Genomic DNA, 17,077 nt, shown 5'->3' with positions numbered 1-17,077 from the left:
GGAGGGGGAGGGGAGGGAGGAGGGGGAGGGGGAAGACAGGGAGGAGGGGGGAGGGGGAAGACAGGGAGGAGGGGGGAGGGGGAGGAGACGGCACCTCACACGCCTGTTTTGCTGCGAGCGTAGGATTTCCCCAGTTTACTTGTTTTTCTGTATGTTTATACTTTACTTGTATTTCTATACTCTTACAGAGTTCTTAGAGAGAGACCTGACCTGCGTAACAGAACAAAATCACCTCCTGCAGAGGACGACTAACAACCAGGTTTAGAAACCTGCCGACACCGAGGCTGCCTGGGAACATCACCTGCTCCCCGTACCTGGGTTCCCATTATCCAATGAATGCCAAGATTACTGCTCTTAAAAAGTAAAATAGCCTTGCAGAAAAAAACGTCATTGCTTATGGCACCACAGGAGCATCTGGAAGAAACGTGTGGGAAAGTTTTCTCACCTTCTAACAATTCTTCAAAGTCATCGACAAAGAATTCTCGTAAAGGTGGTCGTTTCGGTCGTTTGAGGGTATTGACAAGCTGCTGGATTTTTGCTGACACCCGGCTACTTACTGGTACTCCTGAAAAAGAGGAACCAGTGAAAAATAGGAACCAGTAGGTGGGGGAATCGATCATCACAGCTGATGATCGACAGTCCCACAGCCCCCCTGCCCAGCACAGCTGCAACAGGCTGGCATCCTTCTCGACACCATCCCGGGAAAGGCCTGAGGTGATCATGCTGTACAGTAGCCCTGTGGCTACGCAGGAGACAGGACAGAGATGCATCGGGCCCAAATGTCTCCCACGTTCCAGCATGCGCTGTTCTGCTGGTCATGCTGGGAAGAGCCTCAGGACCACACATGCTTGACTCCGGCTCTGATTCTCAGGACAGAACTGTCATCTGCAGAGGGCAGACCCCTCATTCCCACTGCCCCAGGCCCCCCTTCTCAACAGGGCAAGACCATCAGTGGAGCAGTAAGGCCTTCCCTGAGTCTGTCTCTCCAGGGACCGTCAGCATTCGGCCTCACGGAGGCACAAGAACATTGAGCTGGTGAGTCATGTCTGGAACCCCCAGCATCCCACAGCCCTGGGCTGGGGTTCCAGCACTACCACGTCCAAGCCCTGTCCATCCCACGGCCCCGGGCTGGGGTTCCAGCACCACCACGTCCAAGCCCTGTCCACTCCTAATAAAGCTGAGCTCCTCACACATGTTCCAAACCCACGCAGCTCAGCCCACACACAGGCAATGCATCCTCAAGCACAGAAGTTAGTCTCTTAACTCAAATTTTTGTGTAACAGAATACTAGCACATACCTATCCAAGTGGACTGAGAAAAACCCCATTTTATAATACTGTGCTAATTACAGCAAATGCTGCATCACTCTGAAAATCAACTGATGTGATAAATGAAAAAGTCAGTTTTCAAACTTCAAGATAAACAAATCAAATAAATGAACAAGACAGAGGATCAAGACACTGATGCTCCAACTAGATCGAAAGTGTCCTCCTCAGGCACACGCTGGAGGCCAGCAGGACCTGGGAAACCATCACCCAGAGTTGTGGGCCTGGATGGTGCAGGGGTCTCTGCAGGTACAGCTGGCAGGCCATTCCCTCACCTGAGGCAGAGCCGTAAAAAACAGACCTCAACATTTGGGGGGAATGGAACAGAATTCAAGGAAATTTTTTCTATCAAGAATTTTTAATCAGTGCCTCAAAATGCTCTGTAGGCACTTTCAGAATTGAGACATTAAATATTTCCTGTCTCTGAAAATACAGAAAAACACACAATCCAGAACTCTCAACATCTAAACATAGTATTTTCCCATTAAATAGCCCAACTAACTTGGTTCAGACCAATCAGACCATCCCCACCAGGCCACGATTCTCAAGCTTAATTTGGCAGATGTCAGAATCGCCTCAGGGCCCCCAGAACTTCTAGCTCATGACGTCTGGGGTGTGGCCCAGAATCACCCTCCCAGCCAGGGCCCCTGTGGGTTCTGGTGTGGGAGGCTGTGACACATCAAGACGACGCAACACACCACGCGGGATGTACCTGGGGAACAAAGGCGAATATGACAGATTTGAAAGATGACAAAGTTACTAAAATGACCATGACAAGAGTAACAAAAACAGCCGATTTACTATAGACTGAACTTATCAGAGAACTAAAGCAAATAATGACACAGAAAGGCATTCCAGCAAAAGTCATCGCACCGGCAACCAGGGTGATTTCAAGTGCACTAACTGGACACTTGGGAAAGCACGGCCGGGCTCTGCCTCACGTGAGGATGCGGCGGTGTGCCTGTTGGAGCTCGGATAGGCCTCCCTGTCCGCTGTGCCTGTTGGGGCTCTGATAGGCCTCCCTGTCTACCTGTGAGTTCCATGCACCACAGGAGAGCATGCCAAGGCTGCTCCATGCAGCTTCACACAGGAGCATTGTATTTCATTCACTGCTAGGTTCTACGCTGACTTTTATGATCCTGGGAAGGACTGAGACTTAAATAGAACAGGGGCTAGGTGATACAAAACAGCCGCTGTAACCAGAACGTACCAAGACCAGGCCACGAGGAAGGAAGGGGAAGCCCTCGGCCGCAGCCTGTTACCAAGTCACTGACGTCTCTGTTCAACATGGATAAAAAGACCCTCTTTCCTCCGAAGTCTAAAGCAACATATTGGCCCATCTGACAGTAATTCTGTTGTACATTTAACTTCATCTTGCTCTTCTAAGTGACTATTCATGGTCTTAACACCTGCACAAGAATTTCTCAGTTAGTGAACCACTGTTATTCAGCAGATAAAATGGCAGCAGATTGTACCCCAGGAAGAAACACACCCGGTCACGGGCACAGAACGGGACATCAGCACAAACCGTTTACCAGAAAAAAAATGCATCTCTGCTTTGGGACATACCATCCCCGGTCTCCATGAGCTCGGCATTGCCGTACTTGGGCGCTGTCCGGGACCCCGTGGAACCCTGTGGTCTCTCCACCTGTATGGAGTGCTCTGAGGTGTACGTGGTTACGTCAGGAGGTGCAGAATGATTTTCTGTAAAGAAGCACATCGTGAGTGTCTCTGGTGGTTGTGGCGTTTGCTCTGCAGGTTGAGCCATAGCTCAGGAAGAGACTGGAGCGTGGGCGCTCACCCTGGGGGTGCCATGAGAGGCCAAAGCCGATCTCAGCCACATCTGCCACACACATCCGGCACAAAGGGGGACCCCAGCATAACTCATGTTGCCGCGAATGGAGCAGAGTTCGGTGAAACCTCCGTTTCCTAACAGGAGCCACGTCAGTGGCGTTTTAACTAGAATATCGTTAGACCGGCGATGGTAGGGCCCCAGGAACCCTGTGTGTGTTCACGGAAGGGTCCCGTTTCCAGTCGGCCACCATCGACACAGCCCAGGGCTTTACTCGCGCTTTGGAGCCCACGGCCTGGAATTAGAAACCCAGCTCTGGAAACTTCTGGGGATTTTGAGACATTCTTTAAGCTCTCTGTGCCTCAGTTTATTCATCAAATGGGAACAGTAATGGCCATGACCATGTAGGGTAGTTGGGTGGATTACATGAGTTAACACATTCACATTTCATAGTATTTTCTTTACTAAAGGGGGAGACATCAAGAACTATTATTTGTCTTAGTACAAACAATACTAGTCATTCAAAAAACCACATTTACACCCTAATGCATACTAAGGACTGCTAAGGCCAATGAGCGCATGGAGCTCTTTGTCTTACAGCACCCCGAGGAGAGAAAGTTAAGCCGTACGTGGCTAAATGGGGAAAAGCATGCTTTGCTAATGAATAAAACATTGAGGAAGACGTGCCAAGCAGCCCACTGACCATGCCCGTCACACCTAGAATCCTGATGGGCACCACAGTGTGGATCTGGATTCTGAATCCTCCTTTGACAGAAGCTTTTCAGGATTGCCCGCCACCGTCCCACGCGACAGAAGCCACAGAAGCGTGATATTCTGTGCTGCTGAAAGTGGTGCTCATCCCCAAAAGCCTTTCTTCACCAGACGCTGCTACCGCGCCCGGAGGCCGTCTAGACGGCAAAATCAACTGAATGCACAAAAACAGCACACAGAAAATCGAGGCACAAAAGAGGCCGTGAAACGACGCTCCTTTATGATCCGAGAACCGGGCGGGGTGGGGGTGCTGAGCCGCCTGGGCACCGCGTCAGCCCCTCCTGAGGGTGTCAGTCTGGCGTCACAAGTAGATTTGGCAATGCCACTCACTTGGAACCCCTGACTGAGGAGAATCATCGGCTCTCACTAAAGGGAGGGCCCGCCACACCGTCCGTCCATGCCACGACGTTCCACCTGGAGGCAGGTGGCCCGACTTCCTGCAGAACCAACCCTCAGTCCTCAGCGGACTTGGGTGGTAGCATCTCGGAGGCCTCCTCTCAGCTCCGAGGTGTGAAAGCGCTGCAGATAGCTTCGAGATGGACAGCGGGTACAGCAGGAGAAAAAGAAAACTAGAATGAGATTTCCTACCTTATGCCAAATTGGCTTGACTGTGAAGATACACGTGAGGTGTCCCTACTTAACTGCTGGCATAAATTGGTGGAAAAAATCCACAAAGGACTTCAGATTTCACTTCAACAAGTAGAAGCACGGCCAGCTCTGTGAGACTGCGTGACCTGGAGTCTGCAGCCCTGGGCTTTTCTCCCCTTGGACCAAAGCAGCCTCTGTGGCCTCCCCTTCTGTCCCTTGCTGGAGGGATTGGCCAGTGTGACTCTGTTGTGCCTGGACCCCTTAGAACACTCATGCACAGGTGCACACACGATCACACACGCTACGTTCTCGTTAACAGGCTTCTGATTATCTCAGAAGGTCAAATGCCCATCTGACTTTTTACTTCTCTTGTTTTGCCACAGAAAATACTTCTCCTCTTCTCTTTAAGTTTCATTATTTTGCCATGGCTTTTCCAAAAAAATTCCAAAGTTATAGAAAATTTCCAGATAGTCTGGGAAGATTATCTTTGTGCCCAATTAGAAATTACAGGAACGTGATCACCTGAGAGTTACATTTGGGTCACACTGAGCCCTGAGGTACATGAGTTAGGAGCCCCTCATCGTTTGGATAAATTGATTCTTTGTACTAAAACTTACAAACCCATGAAGGGAGGCCCAAGTGCAGTGATTCATTTGTTCAAAAATATGTGTTTTTCTTGCTAAGACTCTGCGCATTTCCTTAAAACTGAATAAAATCCGAGGATACAAATGCTTCCACCAAGTGGCAGAGGTGGTGTCTGGCCTCCCCGTTCAGGTCTGGCAGAGCCTGGGCCACTATCCTGGGATCCAATATACACATGGACTTTTATTATGGAAAAATATGTAACAGTCACACATTTCTGTTCAATGTTTAGCCTACTGTGATTTCAAGTAGGGTTATTAATTCACGTAAACGAGTGTACATGTTCCTGAAACTGTGTCAAACTGAAGTTTAATACTGCTTTGCATTCGAGTACTACTTTGCACTTTTAAAGAGTATTTCTGTTTTCTCCTTTATGCTCACAACAGGTCTGAGAGAAAAATTATTTTTTTCATTTTTTTTCCCTCACTAAAAGCCTAAAGCAGAAGTGACTTCGAGATCCCAGCAGCAGTTATTGGGAAAAGTGAGACAGACCCAGCTCTCCTGACAGCCAACTCCTGTTCCAGACAGAAAACAGCTGACACTTTCAGTGTCAGTGAGCACCTAAGGGGCTGGGACCCAAGTCAATCCGAAACGCCTCTGGGTGTCAAGGAGTCAGTGATCTCGAAGTGAACATTCTGGGGTTCTGGGGTGTCTGTGGGCTATCTGACCACACATGACGTCCACCTGCTTCCCCCTGAGGGTTTTGCAGAGATCAGGCTTTCCTGCAGTAGCTGATGCTGGGAGCGTCTGAGCCTGTGGCTCGTGCTCTGTTATCGGCAACGTGGTACACAGTCGTCTCCGGTTACTGCTTTAATAGAGAGACACACCAAATCCTATTCAACCCTAGTCCTGTACTCGATGGAAAACATTTACTCCTGAACCATTCAAAGGCAGAGCGATGCGAGGCTCATCACCGCTCCCCTACGCGCCAGCTCTTCCTCTAATAATTCTCACTTCACTCCTTTTCCACGGCATCTTCAAACGTCGTAGGGCAGTGATCCTAACTTCGTTCTTTTTCTAATACAGAGGATCTCCCTTGTCACAGAACCTACACAAAACAGTGCGCCACGCCCAAGAAATCTGAACACCTGTGGCAGACAGCAGCGTAAAGCGGCCGTGGTTAAAGCTCGTTTCCTTAAATAACTCCCGTGGTCAGGAGGAGCACACTTTAAAACCCTGTCCTGTTGACTGGGACTGTTAAGATTTCACGCAGGAGCATAAGTGAGAAGAAAAGATGGAAACGGATATGGCTGCAGGATTCCCCAAGAACAAGGCCCTTGGAATTCCAGCTGTGGGAGGGACCTGGGCATGAGAAGCAGTAAAGCAGCTTCCAGAAACAATCCAACCAAAGCACCCCAGGGCCCAGAGGGGCTCTGCGCTCTTTCCACCGAGGGATTCCACAGCCACGATGCAAACAGAGGAGAACGTGCACCCACAAAGGCATTTAGACAACAGGTACAGAAAGACGCTGTGAAGCATGCTCACCTATGTGGGTCTGGGCCATGACGTCCGCCAGCCTGTGGGCAGCCCCGCTGCCCCCGCTCTGCGTGGAGGACGAGGAGGTGGTGGACGTGGTGGAGCCGTGGATGGCCTGGCTGATCCAGTGCTCCATGTTGATGCTGCCCTGGCTGGAGGTGGGGGTGCCCTGGGAGTCCCCCTGCACTGAGCCTTCGTCTTCTGAGCCAGAAGAGGTATCTGTGTAAGAAGAAAGGCGATTTGCTACATATTGCAGCAAAAACATGCACCACAATCTCAGTCCCTCGCCAAACAGATTTACTTCACACAAGTCTGAACAGTTATTCAACGACTTTTTGCCGTAGACACTGAGAAGTTAAACCACTTTTCAGATAATGAACCATTTATTTTAGCATAATGAATTTTTCTTCCGAAACACCTTAAACAAACATGCTATAAGATGTTTGATACTGTCATCTCAAAGATGCACTGATACATCTTCTCCACACAGCAGTCTGGGAAGAAACCAAGTGTTTTCTTGTGTCAGCCAGAAAGTGAGAGGGCAAGGGGAGGCTGAGGGCCTGTGCGGCTCTCAGGAGTCTCAGTGTGACTATGTTTAGCCCTTGTTAGTCCTGAGATGCTCTTCTGGGCTCCGATTTATTTCTACGTTGGTGTGCGTGTTAGATACCCAAGCAGGTGATTTCTGCGTTGGTGTGTTAGATACCCATGAGGGTGATTTAGTTCTACATCGGTGTGTTCGATACCCATGCAGCTCCCTAAGGATCAAGAAGCTGATGATGGTAACAGGAGAGAAAGCAGAATGTGCCTCTCATGGAGCAGCCCCCTTCACCTCCCCCATTTTCCTCCGGGGCACACGACAAACCATGTCACATTTTACACTCAAATCTATTCACCTTTACAGTATTCGTTTCTTATACATTCTTATTATTGATTTTTCTATCTGTACAAATTGGGTATCTTGGATTATGATAAAATAAATCCATTTTTTCCACTATGATTCACGAGAACATTTTTCATTTAATAATTTTTCATGCAGTACCAAGGTTTTTGGGAATAAATTGCTGGTGTATTTGTTAAACTTCAACGTAAGAATGACACTCAGAATCCTACCTACAGGTGAGTGATGGGAGGCGCCGGCTCAGGCGAGCAGCTCCCGATCATTGGGTGAGAGGAGGAGTCACAGCAAATGATCTTAAGACATGGGTTTGCTTTATTAAAAGACAATAATAGCAAACGATATTCACACTTATTACCACTGTCACACGACTTATGTTGTCTGGAAATTTCTTTTTAAAGTTTACTTGTTAGAAAAGCAACAATATTAGGAGCCTGAAAATTCTCTATCACCTTGTTTTTTTTTCTTTTCGAGACAGAGATTTGCTCTGTTGCCCAGGGTGGAGTGCAGTGGCGCGATCTCAGCTCACGGTAATCTCTCCCGGGCTCAAGCGATTCTCCTGCCTCAGCCTCCCAAGTAGCTGAGATTACAGGCACGTGCCACCATGCCTGGCTCATTTATGTATTTGTAGCAGAAACGGGATTTCACCATGTTGGCCAGGCTGGTCTCGATCTCTTGACCGCGTGATCCACCTGCCTCGGCCTCCCAATGTGCTGGGATTACAGGCGTGAGCCACTGCGCCTGGCCCACCCTGCCTTTTAAGAAAACTTACACAATTTATATAAAAACAAAAGTAAAACTGACACAGCCTTGAGACTTTTGAGAAAAGTACACAACCAGGTGTCCATATGGAGCACAACCATCTCCCCAGAATGTCTTCTCACAACCCTTTACAATCTTTCATTCCCCACTCCCACCTACCTTTTCCAAGAAACCTGCAGAATAATATGATATAGACACTCAACAGAATAGCAGCAAACCAAACAAGCAGCATATGAAATGGATGATACAGCATGACCAGTGGTGACTAGAATTACACACCATGGGGACAGGAAGTCAGGTTGATTCAACATTCAAAAGTGAATTAATGTCATACACCATATAGAATTACGGAGGAGAACCACATGTTAACCTTAGGAGACATAGAAAAGTACTGACAAATTCAAGATAACAAAACTCAACAAACCAGGAATAGAAGGCAATTTCCTCAACCTGTTAAAGTACATTCATGAAAAGCCACAGCTAACATTGTATTTAATGGTAAACAATAGAATGCATTTTCCCTAAGATGGAGAACGAGACAAAGATGTCCCCTCTTGCCACTTTTATTCAACATTATCTGGCAGGTTCTAGCTAGTGAAGTAAATTAACAAATTTAGTAATAAAGACATCCAGATCAGAAAGAGAAGGAATAAAAGTGTCTTTATTCATAGATGACATGACCTTGGGATGTAGAAAATGGCAAGAAGTATGCCAAAAATGTTTTGCATTACTAAAAAAAGTTTGATGAGGTCACAGGACACAAGACAAAGATATACATATACTAGCAATAAACAACCTGAAAATAAAATTAAGAAAACAGTTCCATTCACAATAGCATCAAAAGCATAAAACACTCAGCTGGACTTCTAACAAAAAGATACAAAATGTGTACAATGACAACTATAAAACATTACTAAAAGAAATTAAAGATCCAAATAAATGGAAACTAAATGGAGATAGATTCATGATCGTGAATTGGAAAACTCAGTATTATCAAGAGAGCAATTCTTCCCAAACCGTTCCGTTAATTCAAGGCACTGCCTAATAAAACCCCAGGAGGCTGTGTGTGAAATGGAAAGCTTATTCTCAATTTTATCTGGAAATACAAAGGACCTACGATAACCAAAATAATTTTGAAAAAGGAAAACAAAGTTGGAGGACTTCACTATCTGATTTCAAAACTTTACATAAAGTCACAGTAATTAAGGCAGTGGTATTAGCACAAAAATAGACATATACATCAAAGGAACAGAATTAAACCCAGAAATAAAGCCTTATATTTATGGTTATTTTTGACAAAGGTCTCAAGACAACTCAGTAAGAGAAAGGTAGTTTGTTTTTTCAACAAATGTTGCTGTGGCAACTGGGTACCTACACACCAAAAAGAAAAAGCGTGGGGGAAAAAATCCCCCAAACCAAACAAAAATCCCACTTAGATCCCTATTGCACACACAAAAATTAACTGAAGATGGATCACAGACCTAAATGAAAGACTAGTAAGACCATGGGACTTCTAAAACTTCCAAAAACACAATCCATAAAAATTAGTAAAGTGGACTTCATTAAAATAGAAAACTCTTAAGTTTTAAAAGATGATTATCTCCCTATAGCTAATGTAACAAATTACCTTGATCTTAGTGGCTTATAACAAGACATGAACCTATTATCCTACTGATGGAGAAGTCAGAAGTGTAAAATGTAAGTGTCAGCAGAGCTACGTTCCTTCTGGAGGCTTCGAAGGAGAATCCATTTCTTTGCCTTTCCCAACTTCTAGAGGCCACCTGTGTCCGACTCATGGCCCCTCTTCCTCTTTAAAGTGCATCACTCCAGTCTCCAGTTCTTTTCTCTTGTAAGGACCTTCTTGATTACAGTGGGTCTCCCTACTTAAACCAGGATAATGGTCCCATCTCAAGATCTTAAATTAATCAAATTAATCAGCTGCAAAATCCCTTTTACCACTTGAGGCAACAGGTTCATAAGCTCTGGGGAATAGGACCTGGGTGTCTTGGGGGAAGGGCATTATTCTGTCTGCTACATAATAGTTTGTTCTTTCACTGAGAAACGTTACATCTGTAAAAGTCTTTTATTCAGATTGCATAAGGCACCTACAACCCATAAGATGACAACCAACCCATTTAAAACATGAGCAAAAAATCTGAACATTTTACCAATATATACAAATGGCTATGAATGGGAATTAGCACATTAAAAACCAATAAGCACATTAAAAGATGCTAGCATCATTCATTGCTGCAAAGTAAATATACAATGATATACCATTTCACATCAATTAGAATGGCAAAAATAAAAATATCAACAATAACTACTGCTGGTGATGATGTGGAGAAACTGGGGTGCGCATATGCTGCTGGTGGAAGTGTGAAATGGTGCAGCTATTTTGTAAGCAAGTTGGCAGTTTTTAAAAAGCTAAACCTAAACTTACAATAAGAGTCAATCATTCTACTTGGCATCCACTTAAGATAAAGGAAATTATATGTATACACAAAGATATGTACATAAATGTCGACAGCAGCTGAATACTGGAAACAATGAATAACCAACTGGTAAATGAATAAACAGAATGTGTCATATCCATCAAATAGAATATAAATAAATAATAAGGAATAAACTACTGATGCGTGGTACAGCAAGGACTTCAAAACAGGTAAAGGAGGTGTAGAGAAGCGTGTACATTTTATGATTTTATATCATAAAATTATAAGATCATAAAAAACCAAAAACCATAAAATCATAGAGTAAAATATTCTATGATTTTATAGTCTAGAAAATTTAGAGTGCACTGTTATGATTTCTAGGGTTCTTTTTCATACAGCTAACCTTTCTTTTTTTTTTTTTTTTTTGAGACGCAGTCTCGCTCTGTCACCCAGGCTGGAGTGCAGTGGCCGGATCTCAGCTCACTGCAAGCTCCGCCTCCCGGTTTACGCCATTCTCCTGCCTCAGCCTCCCGAATAGCTAGGACTACAGGCGCCCGCCACCTCGCCCGGCTACTTTTTTTTTGTATTTTTTAGTAGAGACGGGGTTTCACCGTGTTAGCCAGGATGGTCTCGATCACCTGACCTTGTGATCCGCCCGTCTCGGCCTCCCAAAGTGCTGGGATTACAGGCTTGAGCCACCGCGCCCGGCCCTCATACAGCTAACCTTTCATCTGCTATCATTTGCAATCAGCCAAGTACATTCTTTAGCATGTTTATAGTGTAGTTCTGCTGATAACACATTCTCTCAGCTTTCATGTTTGGGAACGTGTTGTTTCATCCCTGTTTATAAAGGAGGTTTTCCCTGGATATGAGTTGACAGGCTTTTCTCCTTTTAGTGCTTTAACAAATGTCTTTCCATGGTCTTCTGGTCTCCACGGTATCTTCACAGAAGTCACGCGTTGTTCAAATGCTTCTCTGGTGTGTAACGTGTCTTTTTCTTCTGAGTCCTTTCAGGATCCCCTCTTAATCTTAGGATTTCAGCACTTTGGCCATCATGAACTTGGATGTGATTCTTGTTATACTTGTTTGTGATTCTTGTTATACTTGTTCTGCTTGGAAGTCACTGAACTTCTTGGGGCCGGACACAGGTGTTCGACACCAATCTGAGAAAATTTTGACTCATTTTTTCAAAGGCTCCTGCTCTTTTCTCTCTTTTCCTTCTTGTATTACAAGTATATTAACGTATCACAGGAGCTTGACGTTCTGTTCGCTTTTCTTTAATTTTGGTTTCTCTGGGCCTCACTTTGGTTAATTCCTTTTCATCTCTCTTCGAGCTCAGAGACTTCATCTTCCTTCTCCAACCTGTTAAGCCCATCAGCGAAATTTCATCTCAGTATCATATTTTCCAGCTTTATAGTGATGTCTCACGTATACCCTACATAGGCAGAGCATTCCCTATCACCGACATTGACTACCAGAGTGGTACATTTGTCACAACTGATACTTCTACAGCGAAACATCATTACCACTCAAACACCATCTTCACATCAGGGTTCATTCTTGGTGTGGTACAATATATGGGTCTGGACAAATGCATAACATGTATCCACCATTACAGCATCATACAGAGATCACATGACACTGAAAATTCTCCTGCTCTGCCTATTCATCCCTGCCTCCCCCTGGCAACCACTAATCTTCTTACAGTCTCCATAGTCTTGCCTTTTCCAGGATGTCGTAAAGCTGGAATCATACAACCACCTTTTCAGATTGCCTCTTTCACTTAGCAGTATGCCCTTCAAGTTTCCTCCGTGTCTTTTTATGGATAGCTCATTTATTTTCAGCATCGAATATCATCCCATTGTCTGGATGTACCAGAGCTTGCTTATACATTCACCTACTGAGGGGCATTTTGGTTGCTTCCAAGTTTTGGCAATTATGAATAAGGCTGCTCTAAATATCTACGTGCAGGCTTTGTGTGTAGACATAAGTTTTCAACTCTTTTGAGCAAATGCCAAGGAGTGTAATTGCTTTATCATATGGTAAGAGTATATTTAGTTTTGTAAGAAACCACCAATCTGTCTTCCTAAAGGCTGTTCTATTTTGCATTAAGACCCACAATGAATGAGAGAGAATTCCCACAGCTCCACATCTTCACAGGCTTTGGTGTTGATAGTGTTCTGGATTCTGGTGTAGTGATATCTTACTGTTGCTTTAATCTGCATTTCTCTATGACACATGATGTGAAGCATCATTTCATATGTCGATTTGCCATCTTTATATCTTCTTAGATGAGGCATCTGTTTAGTCTTTGACCCATGTTTTACTTATTTTTTAAAGACAGCGTCTCACAATGTTGCCTAGTCTGGAGTGTAATTCACAGGCGCAATCCCACTACTGATCAGCATAGGAATTCTGATCTGCTCCATTTCCAACCTAAGCTAGTACCCCTCCCAGGAGGTCACTGGGTTGACATTGAACTTAGTGTGGACACCTGAGAGGCATCATTCAACAATCGGAGCTCCTGAACTCAAGTGATGCTCCTGCCTCATCCTCCCGAGTAGCTGAGCCTACAGGCACATGTCATCACAGTTGGCTGCTCCTATATTTTAATCAGGTTGTTGCTATTGTTGACTTTTAGGAGCTCCTTGTATATTTCAAATAAAAGTTATCATTTATGTCTTTTGCAAACATCTTCTCCCTGTCTGTGGCTTGTATTTTAATTACTTTAAGAGTCTTTGGCATAGCAGAAAATGTTAATTTTATTAGAGTCCAGCTTATCAATTATTTCACACATTGCACCTTTGGTGTCATATCTAAAAAGTTATTACCAAACCCGAGTCACTTAGATTTTACCTTATCTTCTATGAATTCTATAGTTTTGCACTTTACATTTAGATCTGTCATCTATTTTGACAGGCAGGAATACTTCACCACTATACTCATGAGGACAGCGGTTGTGTGATCTATTTTAATTTCTTTGAAAGATGTAAGGTCTGTGTTTAGGTTTATGTTTTTCTTTGCATGTTGTTGTTCCAGCACCATTTGTTAAAAATACTGTATTTGCTCCACTGTATTGCCTTTGTTCCTCTGTCAAAGTTTAGTTGACTATATTTTGTTACTGGGCTCTCTATTCTGTCCCATTGATCCTTTTGTTTGTTCTTTCACCAATACCACACTGTCTTGATTACTGTTGATTTATACTAAGTCTTGAAGTTGGATATTGTCAGTCTTCAACTTTGTTCTTCTAATACTGAAGTGGCTGTTCTGGGTCTTTTGTCTCTCCAAATAAACTTTTGAATCAGCTTGATGATATTAAAAACAAAAAACAAAAACAAAAAAACAACTTGTTGGGATTTTGGGTGGGATTGCATTGTAAGGAAAACATCTTGACAATATTCAGTGTACCTATCCATGAACATGGACTACCTGTCCATTTAGTTTTCCTATGAGTTTTGTAGTTTTCCTCATAAGGTCTTGAACATATTTTTTTAGATTTTATGCCTAAGTATTTTATTTTGGGGAGGGCTACTGGAAATGGTTTTTATTATTTTTAGTAGAGATGGGGTTTTGCCATGTTGGCCAGGCTAGTCTCGAACTCCTGACCTCAAGTGATCCACCTGCCTTGGCCTCCCAAAGTGCTGGAATTACAAACATGAGCCAGTTTTTAATTTCAAATTCTACTTGTTCTTTGCTGGTAAACAGGACATTCAGTGAACTTTTGTATATTAAACTCAATTCTTTTGGATCTTCTACATAGGCAAACATGCCATTTATGAACTAAGTTTATCTTCCCAATGAATATATATTTTATTTTTCTTGTCATAATTGCATTAGCTAGGACTTCTAGTACAATGTTGTAAAGAAGTGGTAAGAGCAGACATCCTTGTTTTTCCTGACCCCCTTTCTGGATCTTAGTGGGAAAGATTCTAGTTTCTCACAATTGGGTATGATGTTATTGTCCCAAATGTTTTGTCCATATTCTTTATCAAGTTGAGGAAGGTCACCTCTGTTCCTAGTGTTCTGGGAGCTTTTATTATGAGTGTTAGATTTTGTCAAATGCTTTTTTTTTTCTTAGCCTGTTAACATGATGAATTATGTTAACTGGTTTTTCAATGTTAAACCAGCTTTGGATATGTGAAATTCCATGTGGTTTTGGTGCACAATTGTTTTTTTTACATTGTTAGATTTAATTTGCTAATATTTTATTGAAGATTATTGCATCTATGTTCATGAGAGATGTTCTGTAGTTTTCTTGTAATATTTTGTTATTAAAATGGTATTTGGTATTAAAATGCTGGCTCCATAGAATGAGTTAAGAAGTATTCCTCAGCTTCTATGTTCTGAAAGAGATTGTAGATAACTGGTATAATTTCTTCTTAGATGTTTGGTAGAATTCACCAGTGAACCCATCTGGGCCTGGCACTTCCTGTTTTGAAAGGTTATTAACTACTGATTCAATTTAACAGATATAGGCCCATACAGATCGTTCCTTCCTGTTCAAATTTTGGCAGATTCTATCTTTAAAGATATTGGTTCATTTCATCCACGTTATCAAATTTGTGGCCATAGAGTTGTTCATAATATTTATTATCCTTTTAATGTCCATGGGATCTGTAGTTATGTACCTTATTTCATTTCTGATATTGGTAATTTATCTGCTGTATTTCTTTTTCTTGTTAGAGGCGTATAGATTTTCTCTCAAAGAACCAGCTTTTGGTTTCATTGATTTTCTGTACTGACTTTCTGTTTTCAATGTATTGATTTCTGCTCTTTGTCTCCTGCTTAGAATTTGATGTTCTTTTTCTAGTTTTCGAAGGTGGAAGCTTATTGATTTTAGATTTTTTTTAACATATGCATTTAAATCTATAAATTTCCCTATAAACATTACTCTCATTGCATCTCACAAATTTTAACAAGTTTTCATTCACTTCAAAATTTCAAAGAAATCTTCAGATTTCTTCCTCGAACAATTTATTATTTATAAGTGTATTGTTTAATATCCTAATATATTTTCCAGTCATCTATTATTGATTTCTACTTTACTGTGGTTGAGAACATACTTGTTTGATTCCTATTTTTTTAAATTTGTTAAGGTGTGTTTTATGGACCAAAACGTGGTATTTTCGTGAACGTTCTGTATTCTGCTGTTGTTGGAAGAAATAGTCTATGAACGTCAGTTATATACAGTTGACTGAGAATGTTGATTTCAATTTTGTCCTTACTGATTTTCTGGCTACTGAATTGGTCCATTTCTGATAAAGGGGTGTTAAATTCTCCAACTATGAGAGTGGGTTAATTATTTCTCCTTGAAGTTTATCAGTTTTTGCTTTGGCATTCTGATGCTTTGTTAGCAAAAAATACATTTAAGGATTGTTACATTTTCTTGGAGAATTGACCCCTTTATTATGTAATAGTCATCTCTGGTAACTTTCCTTGATGTAAAAAAGCCTACTCTGTCTGAAATTAATACCACCACTTCCATTTTCCAAAATTAGTGTTGGCCAGGTACGGTGGCTCATGCCTGTAATTCCAGCACTTTAGGAGGCTGAGGCAGGATGATCACCTGAGGTCAGGAGTTCAAGACTGGCCTGGCCAACATGGTGAAACCTCATCTGTACAAAAATAAAAAAAAAATAATAATAAATTACCTGGGCATGATGACAAATGCCTGTAATCCCAGCTACTCGGGAGGCTGAGGCAGGAGAATCGCTTGAACCTGGGAGGCGGAGGTTGCAGTGAGATGAGATCAGGCCATTGCACAAAAAAAAATTAGTGTTAACATTTCTCTCTTTTTCCATCCCTCTACTGTTGATTGATCCATATATATATGTCTTTATATCTAAAGCGGATTTCTTATAGACAATATATAGTTGGGTGCATTTGGACTGACACTGAAAGTAATGATATACAGTTGAATTAACATCTACCACATTTGTTACTATTTTCTATTTGTTGCTCTTGTTCTTTTTGTCTTTCACTCTTTTTTTTTTTTCTTGTGGTCTTAATTGAGCATTTTCTATTATTTCTTTTCTTTCCTTTCTTAGCATATCGGTTACTTTTTTTTTTTTTTTTTTTTTTTAAGTGGCTGCCTTGGAATTTGCCATATAAATTTGCAAGTAACCCAAGTCCACTTTCCAATGACACTACACTGGTTTCTTGATAATGCAAGCACACTATAACAACAAAATAATCCTAATTCCTAATTACTCCCTCCCATCCCTTGTGTATCACTGCTGTCATTCATTTCACTTATATTTAAGTGTGTGTATATGACGCATACGTAAGCATATAATCAAATATACTATCGCTATTATAAATGAACTGTTATGTTAGATCTATTAAGAAAAATGAAGGTTTTTCTTCTACCTTCACTGTTTCTTCTTTGATG

At 42.5% G+C, this 17,077-nt stretch overlaps 1 protein-coding gene across 1 annotated transcript in view; it reads right to left on the bottom strand.

The window, feature by feature from the left end:
- The window catches only part of DIP2C (disco interacting protein 2 homolog C), a 164,801-nt gene that overhangs the window by 127,633 nt on the left and 20,091 nt on the right, over nt 1-17,077 (bottom strand). The window contains exons 3-5 of the mRNA XM_023192485.1: nt 6,604-6,813; nt 2,895-3,029; nt 446-565 (exon numbers count right to left, since the gene is read on the bottom strand). Coding sequence (XP_023048253.1) covers nt 446-565; nt 2,895-3,029; nt 6,604-6,813 — 465 coding nt within the window. The remainder of the gene's footprint in view (nt 1-445; nt 566-2,894; nt 3,030-6,603; nt 6,814-17,077) is intronic.

The sequence above is a fragment of the Piliocolobus tephrosceles genome, chromosome 9 (assembly GCF_002776525.5).
Source record: "Piliocolobus tephrosceles isolate RC106 chromosome 9, ASM277652v3, whole genome shotgun sequence".
Classification (NCBI taxonomy): Eukaryota; Metazoa; Chordata; class Mammalia; order Primates; family Cercopithecidae; genus Piliocolobus; species Piliocolobus tephrosceles.
Note: the sequence above shows the minus strand (reverse complement) of the source record. Positions and strands in the feature narration are given on the sequence as shown.